Genomic DNA, 21102 nt, shown 5'->3' on the forward strand with positions numbered 1-21102 from the left:
AAGAAATGTTAGTTGCATGTATATGGTAAGGAATGTAACATTTGATTAAATATTTAAGAAAAGGTAGCATCTTCATGTAATGGCATATATAGTATGCAATATTACATCCATTGATTTCTACTTCTTATGTGAACCTAATTAAAATTATGAAAGGGAACACATTTGGTGTAAATTTACGGGAGAGCCTAAAACTGATATTGTGTCAGTTACAGAAACTGCCCATTTTCTAATCGGAGTTTCCATAATGGTTGGCTGATCCCTTATGCCAGCTTTATTTTAGGGCAGAAAATTGAAAATCTGCCCCATTGACATATATTTGCACAGCACCCGATGATGTATAGAAGATGTTCAAATTAAAAGCCTCAGCAGAACAGACAAGTAAAATATTATCAGAGATTGATGCCATTCTTAGATAAATTATAACAAAATGAATCTCCAAACTGTATGCATAAATCACAGTTGAGGTAGTCACAATGTACAATATTACAAAAAAATCATTTGCTTCAGCACAGCAGACAATGGAACATAACTGGCACTTTCACCTTGAGTTTAGTTTACATGATAAATAACATCATATTAATTTGGATTTATTATCTACTATTTTCAGAAGCTTAACCAATGCCTTTAAATATAACATGTAAAATCTGAAGTAAAAATGCAGGTTCCCTTTTGATTGGCCTATTCCTATGAATACTATATATTTTACATATGTATTCATCGATCTCCTGTGGTACTATGCATGGGGAGTTAAGAACAAGTGTAGCCTTCAGGTGCATTGAGTTTAGACAGTATGGGGATAATTGGACTAGTGACCATTGGTGCAATTCAATCCACATTTTAAAGCCATGCAATTTGTCATTACTTTGATACTGCCTATGCCTACATTTACAGGGACTGCTGTGTCACTGCCGATAAAGGATGCAACCACATTGTAACATATTTACATTGGCAATTTCTATCATTTTAGGCGGAGTTTTAATGGAGATATAAAAGTAAAGAATGAGGCTGGAATGTTACCATCATTCACGCCGGTGAGATTTTCCCAGCCTGCTGCAGCGAAAAGAGATTTGGTTGGGTGCTAAATTCTTCAACCTTGCTGCTGTGGGAACGTGGCATGAACAGTGGTACGAGTGTGCCCTGAATGTGTGATTTTAAAGTATTGAAATACATTGAAGAGCAGACAGCAATGAAGGAAGGTGGAGTTGCACAAGGGACACTCCTCCAAATCAGGTGTCCCCTTCCTTCATGCCATTTTTCACCCAGGCCACAAAAGATGGCCTGCTCATTCCCCCCTATCTGCCCGTGCATTATATTTTAGGCTGCATATCATTCCTGTCAACTGGTTTGCTAACAAGTTTAATTGACCTTTAACTGTATATTTAAATATGGCTAGTGAGGGGCTGATTTCGCACCTATCCATCTAACGTATTATAGGGGTGGATGGGAAGGTGGTGGGTGGTCACCTTACATATTTTACACCCAATTCCCTCAAACATACCCAGCTATGGAGCCATAAAATCCAAACTTTGGTCTTGGATTTATATATGCAAGTTCTTGGCAGATCAACAATTGGTTATGTATATAAATGTGTGTGTGTGTGTGGAACCACATATACAGTGGTATTTAATCTCCTTTTAGCCCCATCATTTACATCATTTTTTTAGAACCCAAACTGGGAAACTACCTAATCATCTCTTTCAGCTTTTGCATCATTGATGCTAACTTGCTTTATGAGTCTTGTCTTGATTTTAAGCATAAGTAATTCACCATTCTTTGCATTTCCTTCCTTCCTCTGTATCTTTTTCACTTTATGTTTCCTCAATTTTGCTTTCAACGACCAATGTTCTGTGGCATTTTAGCACAATAAAAATGTATATTTTAGATTGATTTTACACCAAGTTTTACATTTTTCATTGTAGAGTGAAATAATTGCATCTTTATAATGAGTATTAGTATAATGCATTGCTTAGGAGACAGTCTTCATGAAAAAGTGCTTGGTAAGCCTTGCGTTTTGTTTAGTTTTGGAAAAATGCATGCTAGCCTTGCTGCATTTCATCCAGATGTTGTAATGCACCAAATGAGGCGTTGTCTTACACGTTCTGAATTTGCAAACAAAGGAAGAAAAGATTTACCAAACAGTTTTTCACATAACTACTGCCCCTTATAAATATTGGAAAGGATGGGACTTTCAGCACTGGAATTTATAATGTCTAAAAAGATTGATAAAAAATGAATATCCAATAAGTGTCTTTTATTCTAGCCCCTCCTACCAACAGAATCTTTCGGTCTTTGACCAAATTGCTACATCCACTGCGGGGAACTCACTGTCGTTGGGGGTGGAGGGGCTGGAAAATACCAAGCAGTGTAACAGAATTAGGAAAACAATTATTTTAACTTTGTATGTGAGATGAATATAAGATTTGATATTACATTTTTAATAATTCATATCAATGGTATTTCATATTAATTTCAATTTGAGAATGATAAAGAACAACTAGTGTAACTAACAATACAATGTATATCACAACAATGGCTGGAACTCTCCAGCTGTTTGCACCCCACTGCCACTGCCAGCGAGAATGGAGAATTTGGCGCTTAGCCAAATCTCCATTCACTGCAGCGGGACCCGTTGGCGAGGTTGGAGAACCCGGCACAATATCTGTAACATATTGGCTGGCTGTCCACAATGACGGGATTTTCAGGTCTCGCTGTAGTGAACGGAGATTTGGCTAAGCACTAAATTCTCTGTCCTTGATTGCAGCGGTGGCTGGGCGTAAACAGCCAGAGAGTTCTAGCCATCATTTTAATTCATAGCCTGACCGGATAATAAATGTGATGAGGAAATATTTAAGGCTCAAAGGTTTCCAAAATAACTTGATAGCAGCAACATTAAGAGAAAAATAAATGTTCCTCAAAAGATTACGGACAGAATTTTCCAGCTGTTCACGCCCACGGGATTCTCTCGAACTGCTGCAGTGACTGGAGATTTAGCTGAGCGCCACATTTTCCCTCCTCACTTGCAGTGGCGGCGGAGTGTGAAAGGCCAGGAAGTTCCAGAAAATAATTCTATGAAGATGTACTCAGAATAATGGAGGTTTGGGTTTTTGATTTTGATCGCTAGATACTGGGTGGATTTTCTTTCCCCTTTGTAGCATGCTCTACAACAGTGGAAGATGGCACACTGCTCACTGGTGGCGGGCGGATCTCATGGTCCTGCTGTTGTCAACAGGGTTTCCCACTGAACGCACCCTCGTGGCTTGGGAGCCAGCAGTGTAGGTGTGCCATTGACGGGATTGTAGGAATCTGCTGGCGTAAACAGCAGTAATGTTTTGCCACATACTTCTAAAGATGCAGCTCAATTACAGAGTCAGTTTTCATATCAGTGTATGGGAAAAATAATGTAGGGTCAGTAGTACTGAAATACAGTTCAGATACTGTAGGGGCAATTTTTAGACCTCGCTGTGCCTGGCGCAGATCACCCCGATCCCGGAAAATAGTGTTCAGGCTTATAAACTGGTTTTCTGCCTGGCTGAAATCATCCCAGCCCATTTCTACTGGCACAAATCAGATCACGCCCAGAAAAGGCATGAGTCTGATTAATACTTTTAAGTAGCATTTAAACATGCATAACCTTTTTGACGCTGGATCTTTCCAGCTCCCAGGAACTTCTGATCGTCAGGCACAGTGCGAAGCCGGTGAAAATTACTACTGGTCTCCAGGCGTGATGGCCATGCCAAGGGAGTTGGAGACCATTGAAGTCATGGGGTGGCTGTGGACATGGCTGGGCAGTGTCCATCTGGCAGAGCCTATCTGCCACTGCTTATCTGCCACATTGGCAATGCCCACTGGGTACCCTGGCAACGTCCACCAGCCAAATCTCCATGCGCTGCAATGGGGAGAATCCCAGCTGCATGCGAGTTCAGAGAGTCTGGCCCTTAGATATTATTTCAGGAAAATTCCACCCTGCATCCCTCCCTTCTCTGAAAATCTAAATTCTGCAGGTGTATATGTATATGCAGTATTTAATTTAAAGGCATCCAAATATTAGTTCAATTTCAATGTTAGTGCAGACCTAATAGAATAGTTATCAAATAGTTGTTTGGTAGTGCAGAACTTGTGTATTGTTGGAAGAAGAGACATAGAGCTGAAACTTTTTATCTTGCACTCATCAGGTCAGAAACACAAAAATATCCAATTTCAAAATGAACAACAATTTACACTGCATTAGAAAAGGATGATGAAAAGCTGGTAGGTTGATTTGGTTGGTTGAGGAGTTGTGATAGAGAATACAGCAGAGAACTATTTTTCCATATGTTTTTCTTTCATTCAAAAAAGGAGCAATGCTTGGACAGGTTTTTTTTTGCCTGGAGAGAACAAATTTCTGAATTTATGTAGCTAATAGGAAGCATAAGTGAGCCATATTGGGAGCCTGACTGATAATCTTAAATTTGTTGTTTATGTGACTCTGAGCATAGTTGGTGGGTTAGTCAACAAGTTCTGTCTAATCATGAATCACATTTACCATTAGACATTATATTCTGAGGTTTGCAAGCATGAGCTGATTGAGTATGGTCAGTGCTCTGTCTACTGTGAACAGCTGAAGGGACACACTGTTTAATATTGTTCACCAGTCCTTGGGATATATAGCCACTTTAGGACCTGAAAAGTGCCCAATCTACCTGGACAGTTAAGGTATCTCAAAAATTTAATCAACAGATGAAGCTACACAATTCATGCAGTAACTGTGCAACAGCAACGTGGGTATTTTCTACTAATGGGATTTTAGCATCAAGTCAAAAAGGGCTTTGTCTATCACACAAGTAAGTATTATGGTATATGAATTTCAGTGCTTCTATGATGCTAGATATGTAGACTGTACAGCTCAACAACTGACGGATCATATCAACAGCATGTCCTATTGGCAATAAGTACAGTACTGACCATATTCAACCAGATTGTGCTTGCAAAACTCCAAAATATAGGGGTAAATTTTCCCAAGCTGTCAAAGTTGGGACAGAAAGTCTTGGCAGACCACTTAAAGGTCCATGAACCTCGGGCAGGAATTTCTAGTCTTGAAGCTGGCATGACTGGAAAATTCCATCCACAATGTCTAACATCAGATGTGATACCACAATGGACAGCACTTTCTGAATAATCCCAATTATGCCACAAATCTATCAATTTAAGGTTATCAGTCAGGCTCGTAATATGGTTTACATGTGCTTGCTAGAAGCTGCATACATTCCTACAAAATGAACTGTTCTCTGCAAGCAGAAGGAACATGTCAAATCATTGTGTCTTGTTTGAATTAAACAAAAGCATGGGGGAACAATAGCTCTCATGGTGTATTCTCCATGGCAACACCGTAGGCAGAATTTGTCAAGTGTCAAAATGGCAAAAATAACAGAATGATCTGTGCTGGTCTCTCTTAGAATAGATTTAGAGTACAGAAAGAGTCTGCACCGGCCACAATCCCACCCAGGCCTTACCCCTATATCCCTACATATTTACCCACTAATCTCTCTATTCTCTGCATCTCAGGACACTAAGGGCAATTTTTAGTATGGTCAATCAACCTCTGATGTGCTCTGCATCGCAATCATCCCACCGTCAATCACTTGCTTGGAGTTATGTGCCATTACTGAGGGGGTGGGGTTAAGTAAGTCAGTGAGCCCGGCTTCAGAGCACTCAGCTGCCATTCCACAAGGATGTCCCAATCTCACAGTGCACTGAGCGACCCCCTTTCTCCCCCCCCCACAGACATTGGGACATCCCCGACATGGGTCACCAGCATCAGACCCCTCCCGAAAGGTCCCCTTCCTGACCCTTGACGAACACTCCCATCATGACTCCTGACAGGCCCCTCCATCTTGACCCTATTCATGATATACCTTTGCTTAACCCCTCTGCATAGCCCAGCCCCCATAATAGTCCCCAAAGGCCCCTACTATGGCCATTGTGCCGGGTCTCCACCATTGGAGATATACTGATTCTTGCCATTCACGCGCCGTGCTCAAAGGCAGGAAGATCCTGTGCATTGGGAGTTGAATGGGCTTTGCATATTAAAATACTACTTTAAATATGCTAATTGGCCTCATGCTCTTTCTGGGCGCAATGCAGTTTGTGCCATTGGAAAGGAACCAGGATGGCTATGAATCGTTTGGCACTGGGCACAAAGTCGGTTTTAGACCCGCATGCTATTTTCCAGGATCAGCGTGATGTCTGCCAGATAATGCAAGGTCATAAAATCGCTTCCTCACTTACCAACAAATCAGCACCATTTTTTCATTCAGTATCAACTATTGTTGTTTTGAAATTTAGCACTTTTGCATCTGGCCTGATGAGTGCAAGATGAAAAGCTTTGACAGCATGTCTCTTTTTGCAGCAAATCATCTTTCTACTAACATTTGAACAGGTGAAAAATGCTGGTTAATGTTCACTGAATGGCAAAACTGGTTTGAAGGGCTAGATGTCCTACTTCTGTTCCTATGTAAAATGTGTACTGTAACTCACCTAAGTAACACAACATGCACAATACATTTCACATTGGAGTGAAAATGCATTACTCAGCATGAATTAATTGCTTTGCTTTCTGAAGAAGAGTCAAATTCGACTTGAAACGTTAACATTGTTTCTCTCTCCACAGATGGTGCCAGACCTGCTGAGTATTTCCTGCACTTTGTTTTTTTCCTAATTCATTGTCAGGAGGGACTTCTGATGCGTTATATTAGAAAGGCTTCCTACTTGCATTTAGTTACAAAATTTGATGACTGATTTGATTAGAATTCAGAACAATCGAAAAGAGGAAGGCCATGCAAGTTCAACTTCTTGATTTGTTAACATACAATCAGATTCCATAAATGGAAAATCTTCGAAGTAACCTAATCACAACAGCTGCAATAAGAAAACACCCAAAGTAAGTGATTTACCACCAGCACAAATCACTGAACTATAACGGCAGAGGTTAACACTTTTGATTGCCAAATGTCTTTTAGAACTTACATGGCAAACGGACAAAAATGGTTTAACTTCATATTGTATAACATATTTCATTTTCTCACATTATGAAATATACTTATACTTATAAGGTTGTAACATTACCAAAGAAGGTCCTGTAATATTGGTGGCAGAATCTTTGGCAATGAACAAAAGATACCTATGGGTCAATAAAAAGGGAAATCACATCTGGAAACTCTTCAGTTTTACTGATTTCCTGTTTTGCATAGCTGATAATGGAATTAACTGTTCAAGGTGAAAAATGTATATTTACACACAACTGAAAGTCTGGAAAATCAAAGATGCATATTTACAAGTGGTGTACAATGCATTATGAAAACTGAAAAAAAAACACAAAAACAGATTCACAAATGAAACTAAATAACATGAGTCAATCTGTTACTAAAGATATCATACATATTTTTAGAGCTTACATTAACATTCACAGCACAAAATGGACCACCATTTAAACAGACAATACAGAGGTTAATTTGAAGTGCAACCATGGACATAATTAGCTACCAGTACAACTATGTCAAAACTCTTGAATATCACAAAACGCCTTATGAATATTTTTACATGAAAAGCTGTTCACACAAAAGACAATGACAGTACACAATTATTTATTTTGACTGTGCCCATGATAGCATCATTTCTGTTAGTTAAAACTTCATTGCTTATAATGCAATGGTGGCCACTCCAATGCTGAAGTTGGCTATGATAATGAAAATCATGACTTGTCTTTCATTAAAACAATATACTAATACAACAGAATGAATGTCTGTACAAATGCTTTGTAGAGCAGCATAAACTGTCACTTTAATAGCATTCTTTCACTATTTTTGTGCAATTTTTAAAAATTTGCCTTTCCAAATTTTCCTCCCATCTCTTAGACTGCTGACCTCTGCTGGCTTAGTGGTTTCCAGTGGAGGCAACATTTTGGTAACTCATTCAGCTGGCCATTTCCCCCATGTTTGCAGTGAATGTCAGCAACCTACTTGAGCTATGGAAGCATCACAGCTGAGCCTGGCCACATCTTATCTCATGTCTACTCATGTGCACTTCTTAGTAAGTGTCATGGAACAGAAGCAGGGTGGGAATTCTGACTGTTTTTATTTTTTCCTGAGTCCACTGATACTGAGGTCACTGGTGGTTCCCCTGCTGCTTTTCTGTGGCTTTGTTTTTAGATATGCTCCAGACTCCTATTGAAACCATGTTTGGCAGGGGAATAGTTTTAATCAGCTCAGAGATTTAAAAAAGGACAGTGGTGTGTAATTTAAAACAATTATATCGTAACCTCAGTTTAAATGTTATTTCACAGTGGAACGAATAAAATGGGATGAAATTGGGGACAACATTATGAGCTCATGCTGCAGTTGGGGAACCCTGCCTACTGAGACAACATATTGGAAATTTGGGAGTCAAAATAGTTGAAGAGTTAGGACAATGTGTACCCAAATTTCCAACATGGATTTCTGGCAGATAAAGCTCCTGTTGACATTGTTGACCCCAAATTATTTTCTATCCCTTCTTGCTATTCTTTAATGTCATTGCATGATTGAAAATAGCAGCTTCACAGGTTCAATTGCCTTGTTTGTGCAGGATCAGTACAATGTTAGAAACATTCTAATTACATTTGGTCACATTGACCTGGAGCAGAGGACAAATTTAGAAGCAAAAATTGCTGAGACTATCCACTACTTACAATTAAGCTGGAAAAATAAATGTATTATGATCATATGACTAAGAAGCTTTTTTATTCCTACTATAAAACCTTATGGTATACACTGAAAAAAACAAGCATGCAAACTGTAACAATAGTATTTCAATTGACTAAACAGGATTTATTAAAATTTTATAAATTAATTGTTGTAAAAAATGATTACAGTACAATTTACAAAGAGAACAAAACTGCTAGTACAATAGAGCTAAAATACAAATTAAATGTGACTCATTGCAGTTCCTAATGTTTTAATGTATTTTGTCAATTTAAGTGCTGTTATTAAACAATAAAATTGCAAACTAAAGTATGTAAGTTTTGACTCCACATGGCACAAAGCAACTCACATTCATCAGATCATGTTATGACTGGATTTTGTACATTATTGTGGGTTTGATTTTGTTTAAGTTGTGTCTCTAGTTGTGCATTGGTGTTGGGTCAAAATTCTGAAACTCCTTACATAGCAACATTCTGGGAGCAGCTTCATCATTTGGATTGCATTTGTTCAAGACGGTGACGAACAACCAGCTATTCAGGATAAATAAGGATGGGCAATAAATGTTGACCTTGCTGGCAACGTCCATATCCCAAGAATGAGAATAAAAAAGTAAATATTATTGCAAGTATATTTTAATTACTTGAGTTGTGTACAACTGATCCTTCCACTTGATGCAATAGAATAATGGTCTTTGTGTCTTTCCTGTTGTATAGCTTCTTTCTGTCCTTCTGAAATAATTATGGTGACCATTAGATTTCATTTGGAAACTTGAGGGGAAATGGATTTGAAGGACAGAAATTATGGTGGTGCGCTGAACTGTGGGCTGTGTTAATCTGCACAAGTTTTTCTATTGCACTTTATCGTTAAATGATCTTTTGATAGGCTTCAATCACAAGTCAAACAACAAATTGTGGAATTTCAAATTAGTATCATTTGTAAACCAATCATTACTCACACTGGATGCTGGAATAATGGTTGAGTGATAATTTTCCAATGCGTTTCTAACAATTGCCACTCATTGCCAATAGTACACATTAAAACTTGGGCATGTCCAGTGCATAATATTTTTGATCATTTAAATTAATAACCAGAGAATTACTTGAAGCTGTCCTTATTTTTCAATTTGTGTTCGTTGGCATGCAAAGTCAGAGAATTATGTCTACTATTCTTCTGAGCTAGTTTATTGTAAGACAGATTTGAATAATATAAATATTGGGATGTTCTGATATGTCTAAACCATAATTTTACTCATGGGAACAGGAGAGAAACAACATGTTGAATTTTACTGGCCCCCAAGTGGCAGAAACGGAGGAACAGGGCTGATAAAGTAGCATAGAGCTGTATCTGTGCAGCTCCCCATCACTGTTTCACCACTGCAGTGTCAGGAGATGGGAAGCCAAGTGGATCGGCCATCCATTGCACAAAAGTGGGCAGATGATTGGCATAATCAGAGGTCAATTAAGGGCCATTTCATGGGCAAGCCAGCATTTTTCAATAGCAGAGTATCCCCACTCCTCCCCAGCATGGGGAAGCTGCTAGCTTCAAAGAGGTGACCTTCCTATGGCAGCCCAAGCAGAACATTGGAGTCAAGCGGTCAGGGAGCTCCCTTGCCTCAGAACTCTTTGGGGGGTTGGGTATTCCCAATTCCCCTTCTTCCTTTGGCATCTAAGACTCTGAGCCCCCCAGTTCTTAATTTCTACCTAGTAGTCCAAGGGTGACCACATTTTGAGGCATTCTGCAGGTTTCTTCCTGCTTCCACTGCACCCATCCCTCCACCCAGCTCCTCCAGAGCTACCTGCCCTCTGACTGGGCTGGCAGCATCAAGAGACCACCTGCTGTCCTTAATTAGACGGCAAGTCCATAGGTAAACAATTGGGAGACTATGAGTGATAAAATTGCTGAGTTGGTCCCAAGCGTGGGCTTGTAATTGCTTTTCCTCCTGAAGTTGGGATCCTGAAGCCTGTAGTAGCATTCAAGTCCAATAGGCTAGTAGGAGGACCATTATTTTTAGGCTTATTATATGAACAGGACACATGTGGAAATATGCATGTTACTTTGGGGACATGAGTTTGTCACTGATGGAACATATAAAAAAACAACAATAATAACAATAATAAAGGGATGGCCAAAACTTGCTCAGATAATGTTTTCAAGGGAAATCTTAAAGGAGGAGATGGAAGGGTTTAAGGAAGAGATTCTAGTAATGTAAAATAGGTGCCATTAGAAACATAAATAATCCTTATGGTTATTAGCACCAGTTTATTGATTCTGAGGGATGCCAACCTTTTTCCCAAACTGTAGGAACAATATGATTAACATGTTTGAGGTGAATGCATGAGCAGTGCATATTAGGACAGATCTGGAATGTTACAATGCCACTAAGCTGTTCCCCTCCAGAACTGATTGCATTTCTTTTCAGGCACTTTGGGTCATTTGGAAGGCTCATATAGAACCTACAGGGATGGGGTTCACTGGATAAGTCAGATGGTGTATTGGAAGGACTTTAGTAGAGAAGCCCAAAACTTCCTAAACTCTCCTGTTGTGGAAGGGATGAGCAGAAACTCTCCTCTTTCTCCACCCAGTGGAATTTTTCAGCCTCTTTTCCACAGGGCAGAACAGGGGTCATGTTTTCTTTCCCCCCATCCGGCAACTACATCAGCAATTAACCCAGGATTCAGGTGGGATTTTAGGCCCAAGATTTTGACTTTTTCAGAGAATTTTGGAGAAAATACATAAGGAATTTGTATTGTATCTCCAACTGAACCTTCAATTATATACATTGAAAGTCAAGGCTAATATTGAATTCACATACCACCTCATATGGACAAATTTTCATTCTTAGCACTGACTGATCTATAAAGTTTTGTTCTTTATGGCCGTGATCAGATAAATATTTTGTGATCGCTACCACAATTACTTCATTTTCTGCAGGTACAATAACTTACTTTTGCTTCAGACAGATAGCTGAATGTTATTTGGTCAATAAAACAGGTTATAAGTTCTGCTTTCTTGAAGACAATACAGCATTTAATTTTCTTCACTTTTGATTTCACGCAAACTACATCTTCATATATCCTGTTGGTTTATGTACTCCTGATGGTAAACAAAAACTATAGCACAAAGGCCTTATTGGTGAATCTGCATTGCTGCCCCTGAGTTGTTACCATTGGATTGTTTCTTTCCTCTTAAGGCAATGAGAGAAGCATTTTTGTTGCCAAATCAATCGAATTGCCAAGGCAAATGGTGTAGGCGAAAAGCAAGATTGAAAATACCCAATTGGAAATCAGGATGAATCAGGTCCTGGTGATTAAAAAATGGTCTTAATTTTTAGGATGGTGGGAGCCTAGTGAAGAGCTGGTGGGGATATGTTGCCCATAGCCCCACTGCCATTTTACGTTCAAACAAGCATTGATTGACATAAGGTGGGACTTCAGATCCTCATCCAAGAGCCTTTCCAGCCTTGGAACAAATGCTGGCCAATCAGACTGATCAGCACTTCCTTGTCCCTCCAGCAATAGTGCAGCAAGTGGTTGGAAGAGGCACTGTATGGAGCTGCCGGAGACTAAGTCCTGGGAGCAGGGGAGAAAGTTAAGGGTCCCAGGATAGGGAGTGATTAGGATCTCAGGGGATAGGCCAGAGGTGGGAGGGAGATCCTGACATCACCACGCCTTCAGGGGAGGGTGTTCTCAGTCTGAGGGAGCTTCTGATAGAGGCACTCCTCCCACCACCCTACACCTGATATTGAAATTTCTTTACTCTGGGTTTGCTTCCCTGAGCTTTCATCCACCCGCCAGCCTAAAGATTGAAGCTGGGTTGGAAACAGTCCTTAAAGTGGCCATTAATTGGCCACTTGAGGGCTTCAAATGGGGCAAGGGTGGGCTTCCCATCTGAGGTACTGCCCATGCTAGCGTAGCATCTCATAGAAGTTGGGGTGGATGGGAACCTGACTGTACAGTTTCAAACTCTGCCCCCACTCTCTGCCACCCCAACCTCAGAAGCTGCTGAAGGGGAATGTAAGATTCTGGTCAATGATGACAAGTTTGTGTTTTGAAATGTTGTAAGTTGCAGGAGCGAGGGTTCAGGAAAGTCAGGAATTTCAATTTTGAGTGCCTGGTAAAAGATGTGTTTAGATTAAACAGAATAAAGTTGTGATGGATAGAGGAATATTGGAAATGAGAAGTGAATGAGGAATAACTAATTGGAAGAAACGGACCGTTAAATCCAGTAGATGTACAAAAGATCCAGTGAGAAACCAAGGGATTCAGTAGCGTGTGCTGAGATCTAGTAGGGAGGGATTTCAGATTGATCTTTCTTTTGCCCTAATAAACCAAATGGACACTTCAGGTGAGTTTCTGGACTACTCCAGTAATTCTACACTTTATACCATCATAAGGCCTCACAAACAAGCTGAGAGCTGCCATGTGTACAGCTGGGGTCTTAAGAGGCTCTGAACCATCATTGGGGAAAGGTGATCATTCCCAGATGGCCTGCCACTCTGTCAGGAACAGGAGATTCATTTTAAGGTCTTCCATAAAACTCATCTCTTTGAAACAGTTTATGATCACCTTCCTGGATAGTATCACTGAGTGTCCTCTCAGGTGGATGACATCACCCTGACATTCTGGTTGGTTGTTTTGATTAGCTTCTACTAATGCCATGGAAATGATCTCTTTACCAGTATTTTGTATGAAATTCCTGACTTCAGACAAGGGTGAGCAGAAGTCCAGGGTGTCAGTTAATTGTACCCCAAGGAAATTTGGAGTCAAGATTTTTTTGTACCCTGTCAAAAATATGGGAGAGTTGGCAGAGGAGTATCCACAGTTTTTTTAAAAAATTCATTCATGGGAATGTGGCTATTGCTGATTAGGCCAGCATTTATTGCCCATCCCTACTCGCCCTTGAGGAGGTGGTGGTGAGCTGCCTTTTTGAATTGCTGCATCCAAGTGGTGTAGGTGCTCCCACAGTGCTGTTAGGGAGGAATTCCAGGATTTTGACCCAGCGACAGTGAGGAATGACAATATATTCCCAAGTCAGGAAATGTGAGTGGCTTGGAGAGGAATTTCCAGGTCGCGTTTCCATGTGTCTGCTGCCCTCATGTTTCTAGATTGTAGTGGATGTTGGTTTGGAAGGTGCTGTCTGTGGAGCCTCGGTGAGTTCCTGCAGTGTTCTCGTAGATAGTACATGTTGCTGCTACTGTGTTTCATCGGTGGTGGAGGGAGTGACTGTGGAAGACGTGCCAATCAAATGGACTGCTTTGTGCTGAATGGTGTCACACTTCTTCAGTGTGTTGGAGCTGCATTCATCCAGGCAAGTGGGGCGTATTCATCAAACTCCTCATTTGGAGCTTGTAGATTGTGGATAAGTTTGGGGAGTCAGGAAGTGAGTTACTTCATAGGATTCCTAGCTTCTGAGCTGCTCTTGTAGCCTCGGTATCTGTATGGCTGATTCAGTTCAGTTCTGAACTAGATTTGGGAGCAGTAATCAAATCTTACTGAAGAAAAAAATACATTTTTAGTAAAAATGAAGACACAACTTTTCACATAGTTTAATGTTACTTGCACAGTGAGAAACTGATGGGATTAATGTGGGCAGCATTTTAAAATCCATCAATGAAAATTATTTTTCACTGAAGTAAGGAGCCAATCTGAACCTATTAGTTTCCCATTGGGTACAAGAGGCAAGGCTACCTGTATAATGGTGAGGATATGGGAGTCCCATTTGAGGTCAGTGGAGACAGTGAATCTAGCATTGTTGGTACATTGAAAAAATAAAAATACAATCAGAAAAATGGATGAGTTTTACACTATTTTTCTGAGATTTCCACAGATGCTCCACCACAGTTACAATCTGGATGGTCTCCACAGAAATACATCCCCAAGGTTTCTGGAAATCCTATCAATTTAGCTGCTGACTCCTGAACTTAACTCTCGCCTTTTCTCTTGTGCCTTGAGATTTCGGAAATTTTATACAGGTTAGAACATCAGTGGCAGCAATTGTAGTTATGAAATATACAACTTATGACATTATCACATCATTACTGTCTCACTTGAACACATGTGGAAACTTCCTTGGAGATTACAGTTGAAAATAGTGCAGGTGCAAAATATTCCAACTGCACAGAACTCATGCCCATTTTCCTTAAATAGCTACCCAATTTATCCCATGGCTTTTTGCTTGTTGCCAGCTGTGATTGAAGGTACCTATGCCAGTATAGTATTTAAATGGAATGTTTGTGCTTTTGGCATAGCTTGACCAGCTGGCACCCCTGCAAAGACAAGAGGGAAAGAGGTGAAAGAATTAAGATATCTGTTGGTTCATTGCCAATCATGGAAGATATCATAATGTATCAATTCAGCCTCTACATCAAGAGAACTTGAGGTAACAGAAGATGAAGGTGCATCATCTGAAAGATGTTAGTGAACATCAAAGAAAATGGTTGGGGCTGGATAGCAAGAAGGATGACCCAGGGAAAAAGACTTAGCCCGAAGTTAATGCAGAAAGAACCATGGATATGCTATCAATCAAGCACATACAGAGAACATTGGGAGAAAGCCTGCAAATTATGACCTAGCTTTAGTGGAATGCTATATGACAGTGGCTTTTTCAGCAGTCATCAGCAGTAATGATGGATGTTTCACCACCAAGCTCAAGACCTACATTTCCAGAAGTGTGTAACCACCGTCATGGTAAAATGACAATTGGCCATTAGAAAGGGAAGATTTGCTGGGGCTGCGGGGAAGGAGCAGGGGAGTGATAATTGAATCTTTCACAGCCGATTTAGGTACAATGGGCTGAATGACCTCCTGATGCACTGTATGATTCTTTCCCCTTTTCTCTCATCTGTTTATTTTATTTCCTTTTGCAGGTATCAAAGTTATTTGCTTCAACCATTTCTCGTCTTTTGAAAGTTGAGAAAGGATCACAGAGTTTTGGTGATCACCAGAATATTTATAAAAGTGATCAGCTGTAAACGTTCAATATAGATAAAAAAATTAAATGACAGGTTTGCTTTCCAGCTATCGTGACCTGAGCACTGTTTTTCAGGGAAGAGTGATGCCCTGTTATTAAACATTGTTTGTTGGTCTTTTGCTAGTATTTGGCATTCACATAAAAAGTTTTCCCCTTAAGACATGACTTTGATGTAAAATTCCTCGGAGGATTTGATCAATTAAGTCAGAGATGAATGAGACAGTCTGGTAAGAAACTTTTTGTTGTCCTAATGTAAGACCATCTTAGGCAAAACCTCAGAGTATATTCACAAGTGAATGTAAACCTTCCCCAATGACATAACAGAATGCTTCTAAATTACTTACAACATAAATAGAAATCAAACATTTAGTTGCTAATTTATAACATGTAATATATATCTATATATGTATTTATGAACATAGAATAGATGTAATTGGAGTATTACTGCAATTTATATCATTGTGTAAAGGTTGCCAAACTGCTCAAATTAGTGAAATCGTCAGATATATATTTAATTTATGGAAGTACCAGATCAAATGGTGCAATTTGAACCAATTTTTTCCGCTAACCTAAAATCTCTGCTCTGCAAATCATACTCCTGATAGTTGTCAATATATCTATAGTAAGTTGTGTATTTGAAATATTGACCAACAATTGAGCTTTGACACTACCATATTTGCCAGAGAACTAGAAATACATGATTGACAATAACCTATTTGGCATAGAGCTCATTTAATATCTGCACATTAGGTTATCCATGGCTGACATACTGTACAACTGAAACATTGATACAAATTATGGAAAATGGGAGGAATTGTATCTTACACTGAATTAATAGATGCAAAACATCTTTTAACATGTAAAATATACATTGTAACAGGTTAATCAAAAAAGCAAAATCCCGAAACAAGTTTTTTTTCCTTTTAAAAAAAAGTCTTCTTATTCTTAAGAACAACAGAAAGATCCTTTTTTGAAAAGACAAAGCAATTTCGCTAAACCTATTCTTTGCATATTCCCTTTGAATTTAGATTCTTCGGACAAAAGCACTTGTATCGGCAAAACTATTAATAATGAAAATTCAAATACTGTACAATAGGTAAAAACAGCTTCCACTGACAAGTAAGATCAACCTTGTCCAATGCAATGCATTTTAAAACGTTTTACTACCACAGTGGCATCCAATTGTTCCTAACAGATTTATATAATTATATTGCGACAGAATGCAATGCCATTGTATGCCAAAGTAGAAATAATTTTGCCATTTTTTCTTGCAACAGTCTGCAAAAAGTTAGACAATTAGGCTTACTGCATCCTTCACCATCCTTCCTATAGAGTGCACATTCTGAATGCACGAACTGTGACTACAGCGTGAAGTTCTAGCCTAAACAGAACTTACAATACTGACGGAGGTATTATAGTCAGTTAGGAAAACTGGCTTCAACTAGAGCTCAGTCCAATAGCTGACAATCTGTTTGGCAGTCTGTGCTTATTTTCTATGTAGGTAAGTATCACCTACTGTACTAATAGTGTGTGCCTGAATTTGCAAAGGTTGAAACTAACTTAGATTGTGGCTGTCTTAGTAAATTCACAACCTTTCCTTAGCTCCCATACTGAGATCTTCATGACCCTATTTGATACCAAAATTCCAGGCCCATAGGCTCCATCAAATTACTCAACAGCCACAAAGTGCGGGCTTGTATTTTGGTGCAGACACCTTTACATAAGCTTTATACATATATATTTATATGTATAAATACATATAGATACTTATAATTCTATTTACGTTCTCACCATGATACAATCCAGAATGGAAAGCTGCCGAGATTGTTTTCAACATCTGCATAAAATTTAGTTCACAATATCACGATTATCCATTTAAAAAGTTACCTTCTACTATAGTTCACAATATATATAAAAAAACCAAAATCACATTTTAACTCTTGATTACAGAAATCAAAGAGACACATTTTTCAAATGGTATTCATTTTTAGATACTAGAAAATGTGCATGTTCATACTGCCAGCAAATAATGCATTTGAATTCTTGACAGCTTAGAGAAGCCCAATTTTGGTAAATTATGTTGGCAGATGAATTAGCACCATATTATTAAAGTTATAAGAAAATGATAATCATAGTAATAGTTGTCTGCCTCACCAAGTTTGTAAACATTGATGTTCATGATGGCGCATACATTACAGTACCTTGTGCATCAAAATCATAAACCGATTTATGTTTACAATCTCACTAGGGGCAGCACACAGTGGAAATCTTCCACCCTTTTCTATCAGCACAACCCTACTTTCAACCTCTGGTTTGGCAATTGGGTTTCTTGACTAAACAACTTGCTAACTTATTACAGAGTTGTTTCATACTCCAGCCGTTCTTCAATGAGGGCTTCATCCTTGTATTGGAGTTGAGGTGGTGAGGATGCACATTCAAAAGCAAGGATGGCCTTTCGTAGACTTCTGTCCAAAACATGTCTGTCCCATGCTGGATACTTGTTTCTTAAAAGGTCAATTTTGATCACAGTTTCCTCTATCCTTGGAGTGCGAGATGATGGTGTGGTGGGTGCAGTAGGTCTGACCTGAAAAACAGGCATGCAACCATCTCTTTCTGTGAATTTCTGTTCCCTGTTTTGGGACACAGCCCTCAAAGCATTTGCTGCTGCCTCTGCAGGCAAATTGAAAGTGGCCACAGGCTCCTTGCAAGCACAGCTTGGCGACTGGCCAAACCTTGGTCCATTTGGATGAAAAAAGGCATAGTACATCAACATAAAAACGATTCCAGTCAAAAAACTACTAAAGACAACACAAAGCGCTGGTATGGCAAACGCATCTGTTATTTGAGGTGCTCGGTACAAGTACCACAGTGCACTCAAGGCGGTGTTTTCTAAAAGGATTACAAAGTAGTAGATGAATAGCCGACACCGAGTTCTTCCTTCTTTAACATTGAACCAACTGAAAATGTAGATTATTCCCACAACCATGTCAAATACAATCTCCTCCCACTTCGTTATGCAGAATTCTGTTTCACAATGAACAATCCAGAAAGTCATGATGCACCAATGCAAGACAATGAAGATCCCAAAATAGAGTTGGAAAACTGATGCAAACAAGGCAAAAGTGATGACTCTGGCCGCAATTGTGAAGAAATGCCAACAGAACTGAATTATAACAGCCATATAGCTGATGGGTTTTTTATCATTTCTAGAGTCACGAAGAGCCTTCTGGTAGGAAGCCAAGGCCCAGGCCAAGGATACAAGGGATGCCGCAGCTGTAAGGCCTGTAGAAAAGATAAAAGTAGACAAATAGTAAGTGATTTTAGATCATCAATGTCAGACTAGAACCTTTGAACAAAAATACTCCTGTAAAGTGAGATGTGACAAATTCAAGTTGAAACCTCTCATGAAAGATCCTTTAAAAACGTTATAAATTCCAAAACATTAATTTAAAAACAAATTCCTTTCAAATATTTGTTAATTCAAATACGTTTAATGAAATATTTGTCTTAAATCCTTGCTAACCTGTATTGTACTGTCATGGTCCATCAGTGTTGTGAAACCTGATGAAAATATTTGCGTCCTGGCTTTAAGCAGTGGAGTGCACATTCCCACAAAGGAGGTTGCGAACGTGCAGTTTGGTGCTGTGGATTCCCATCCGATCTTAACTGGTGGCTGCATTCTATAAACTTCCTTGCTGATCTACCCAAACTTGGCGGACAGGAATGGGAATTATTTTTTAAAAATTCTTTCTTGGGATGTGGGCATCACTGAATAGGCCAGCATTTATTGTCCATCCCTACAGATGAAGCTGCAGCCCAGGATGCAAGTAAGTGGTGAGGAGGCTCTGAATTCAGTTTGGGTGAGATGGGGAACTACAGGACTTGGAAAATCCAAGGCTGCCTTGTGAGGCCGGGGAACATTCATGCTCCTCCTAGTACATAAGGAAGCCTAAATTTAAATATGGCCAGTCAGTTACCTTGGATTGTTCTTCTGATTCATGATCCTGGCAGAATCTGGAAAATATAGCCCTGTTCCTTGTCTACAGCTCATACTGCAATTGGGGCCCATTGGTTAATGGGGCTCAATCTGTACGTTTAAAGACAGACGCACTGTTCTGCTTACTTGCTCAGACTAAGGTGAAAAGGCAGCAGGAATAAAAGAGGTAAGTGATTGTCCTCATTTTAACTTTCTCCCTTACCCAGCAGGATCTCTGCCATGCCATGGCAAAAGGGCAATTCTACGGTACATGACAAAAGGTTGTGAATATTGATCACGCAATCCTACCTCCCTTCTATTGACTCTATCTACACTTCCCGCTACCTCGGAAAAGCAGCCAGCATTATTAAGGACCTTACACACCCTGGACATTCCCTCTTCCATCTTCTTCCATCAGGAAAAAGATACAAAAGCCTGAGGACATGTACCAACCGACTTAAGAACAGCTTCTTCTCCGTTGCTGTCAGATTCTTGAATGGACCTACCTTGCATTAAGTTGATCTTTCTCTACACCTTAGCTATTACTGTAACACTCTCTGCACTCTCTCTCATTTCCTTCTGTATGAACGATATGCTCTGTCTGTATAGCAAAAAACAATACTATTCACTATATACTAATACGTGTGCCAATAATGAATCAAATCAAATCAGTTCAATATTCACTGGGTGAAAATCTCCAATCCGCTTGCAAACCCACTTTACAATCCCTTTCATTTACATCTCCTCTTTATTTCTGCTGGGCCAGAAAGCAATTCCTGAAGACAGATGTATAGATTATCAGTTCTTAGTTCCAAGCTTTTTCTCAGAGGTGTGTTCCAGGTTTACATCAACTTCACTTTGTCTACATTTATGCAGCTCCAGTCTGCTTCAGCACATTAACAAAATATCAACTATGTCAAAAGCCTTTTTTTGTGAAAAATGGACTTACCTTTCAAAATTACAGTTAGATGCTCTGATTATCTTTGATTCACCATAATATTGTCACTTGCGGTAAGACTGGCTAAATTAAATTCTCCTGTACACTATTTTAATAAAGTTATTGATTGCTTTCTGGTTAGAAACTTTTATAAAAAAAAACACATTTGGGAATTTGAAGCAAATATGTCAATCACTATTTTAAAAATAGTACACAGATTCATTTCAAATGAGTAGTTTTCAAACGAATCAATCATTATGATGACATTATAATTGTAATTGACTTCTCAAAATTAATTATGTGCACCTCACAATATGCAAAATAATTTCACCTCTCAAACATCCTCTATTTATGAATTGGAGGTGCAGGCATTGCACTGGGTTTGGCACAGTAACAAGTCTCACAACACCAGGTTAAAGTCCAACAGGTTTATTTGGAATCACAAGCTTTCAAAGCATTGCTCCTTCATCAGGTGAGTGTTGAAAGAGCAACACTCTGAAAGCTCG

At 39.3% G+C, this 21102-nt stretch overlaps 1 protein-coding gene across 7 annotated transcripts in view; it reads right to left on the reverse strand.

Annotated features, from left to right (window-relative positions):
- Positions 1 to 16411: 16411 nt before the first annotated feature.
- Positions 16412 to 21102, reverse strand: part of xkr4 (XK related 4) — a 251394-nt gene continuing 246703 nt past the window's right edge. For 6 of the 7 annotated variants that reach the window (XM_080194224.1, XM_080194225.1, XM_080194220.1 and 3 more), the window contains one exon: positions 16412 to 18965. In XM_080194224.1, coding sequence (XP_080050350.1) covers positions 18037 to 18965 — 929 coding nt within the window. In that variant the 3' untranslated portion in view covers positions 16412 to 18036. The remainder of the gene's footprint in view (positions 18966 to 21102) is intronic. The other variant, XM_080194219.1, reaches the window with a different exon arrangement.

Source organism: Carcharhinus amblyrhynchos, chromosome 8 (assembly GCF_965287045.1).
Source record: "Carcharhinus amblyrhynchos chromosome 8, sCarAmb.v2.hapA, whole genome shotgun sequence".
NCBI classification, from domain to species: Eukaryota; Metazoa; Chordata; class Chondrichthyes; order Carcharhiniformes; family Carcharhinidae; genus Carcharhinus; species Carcharhinus amblyrhynchos.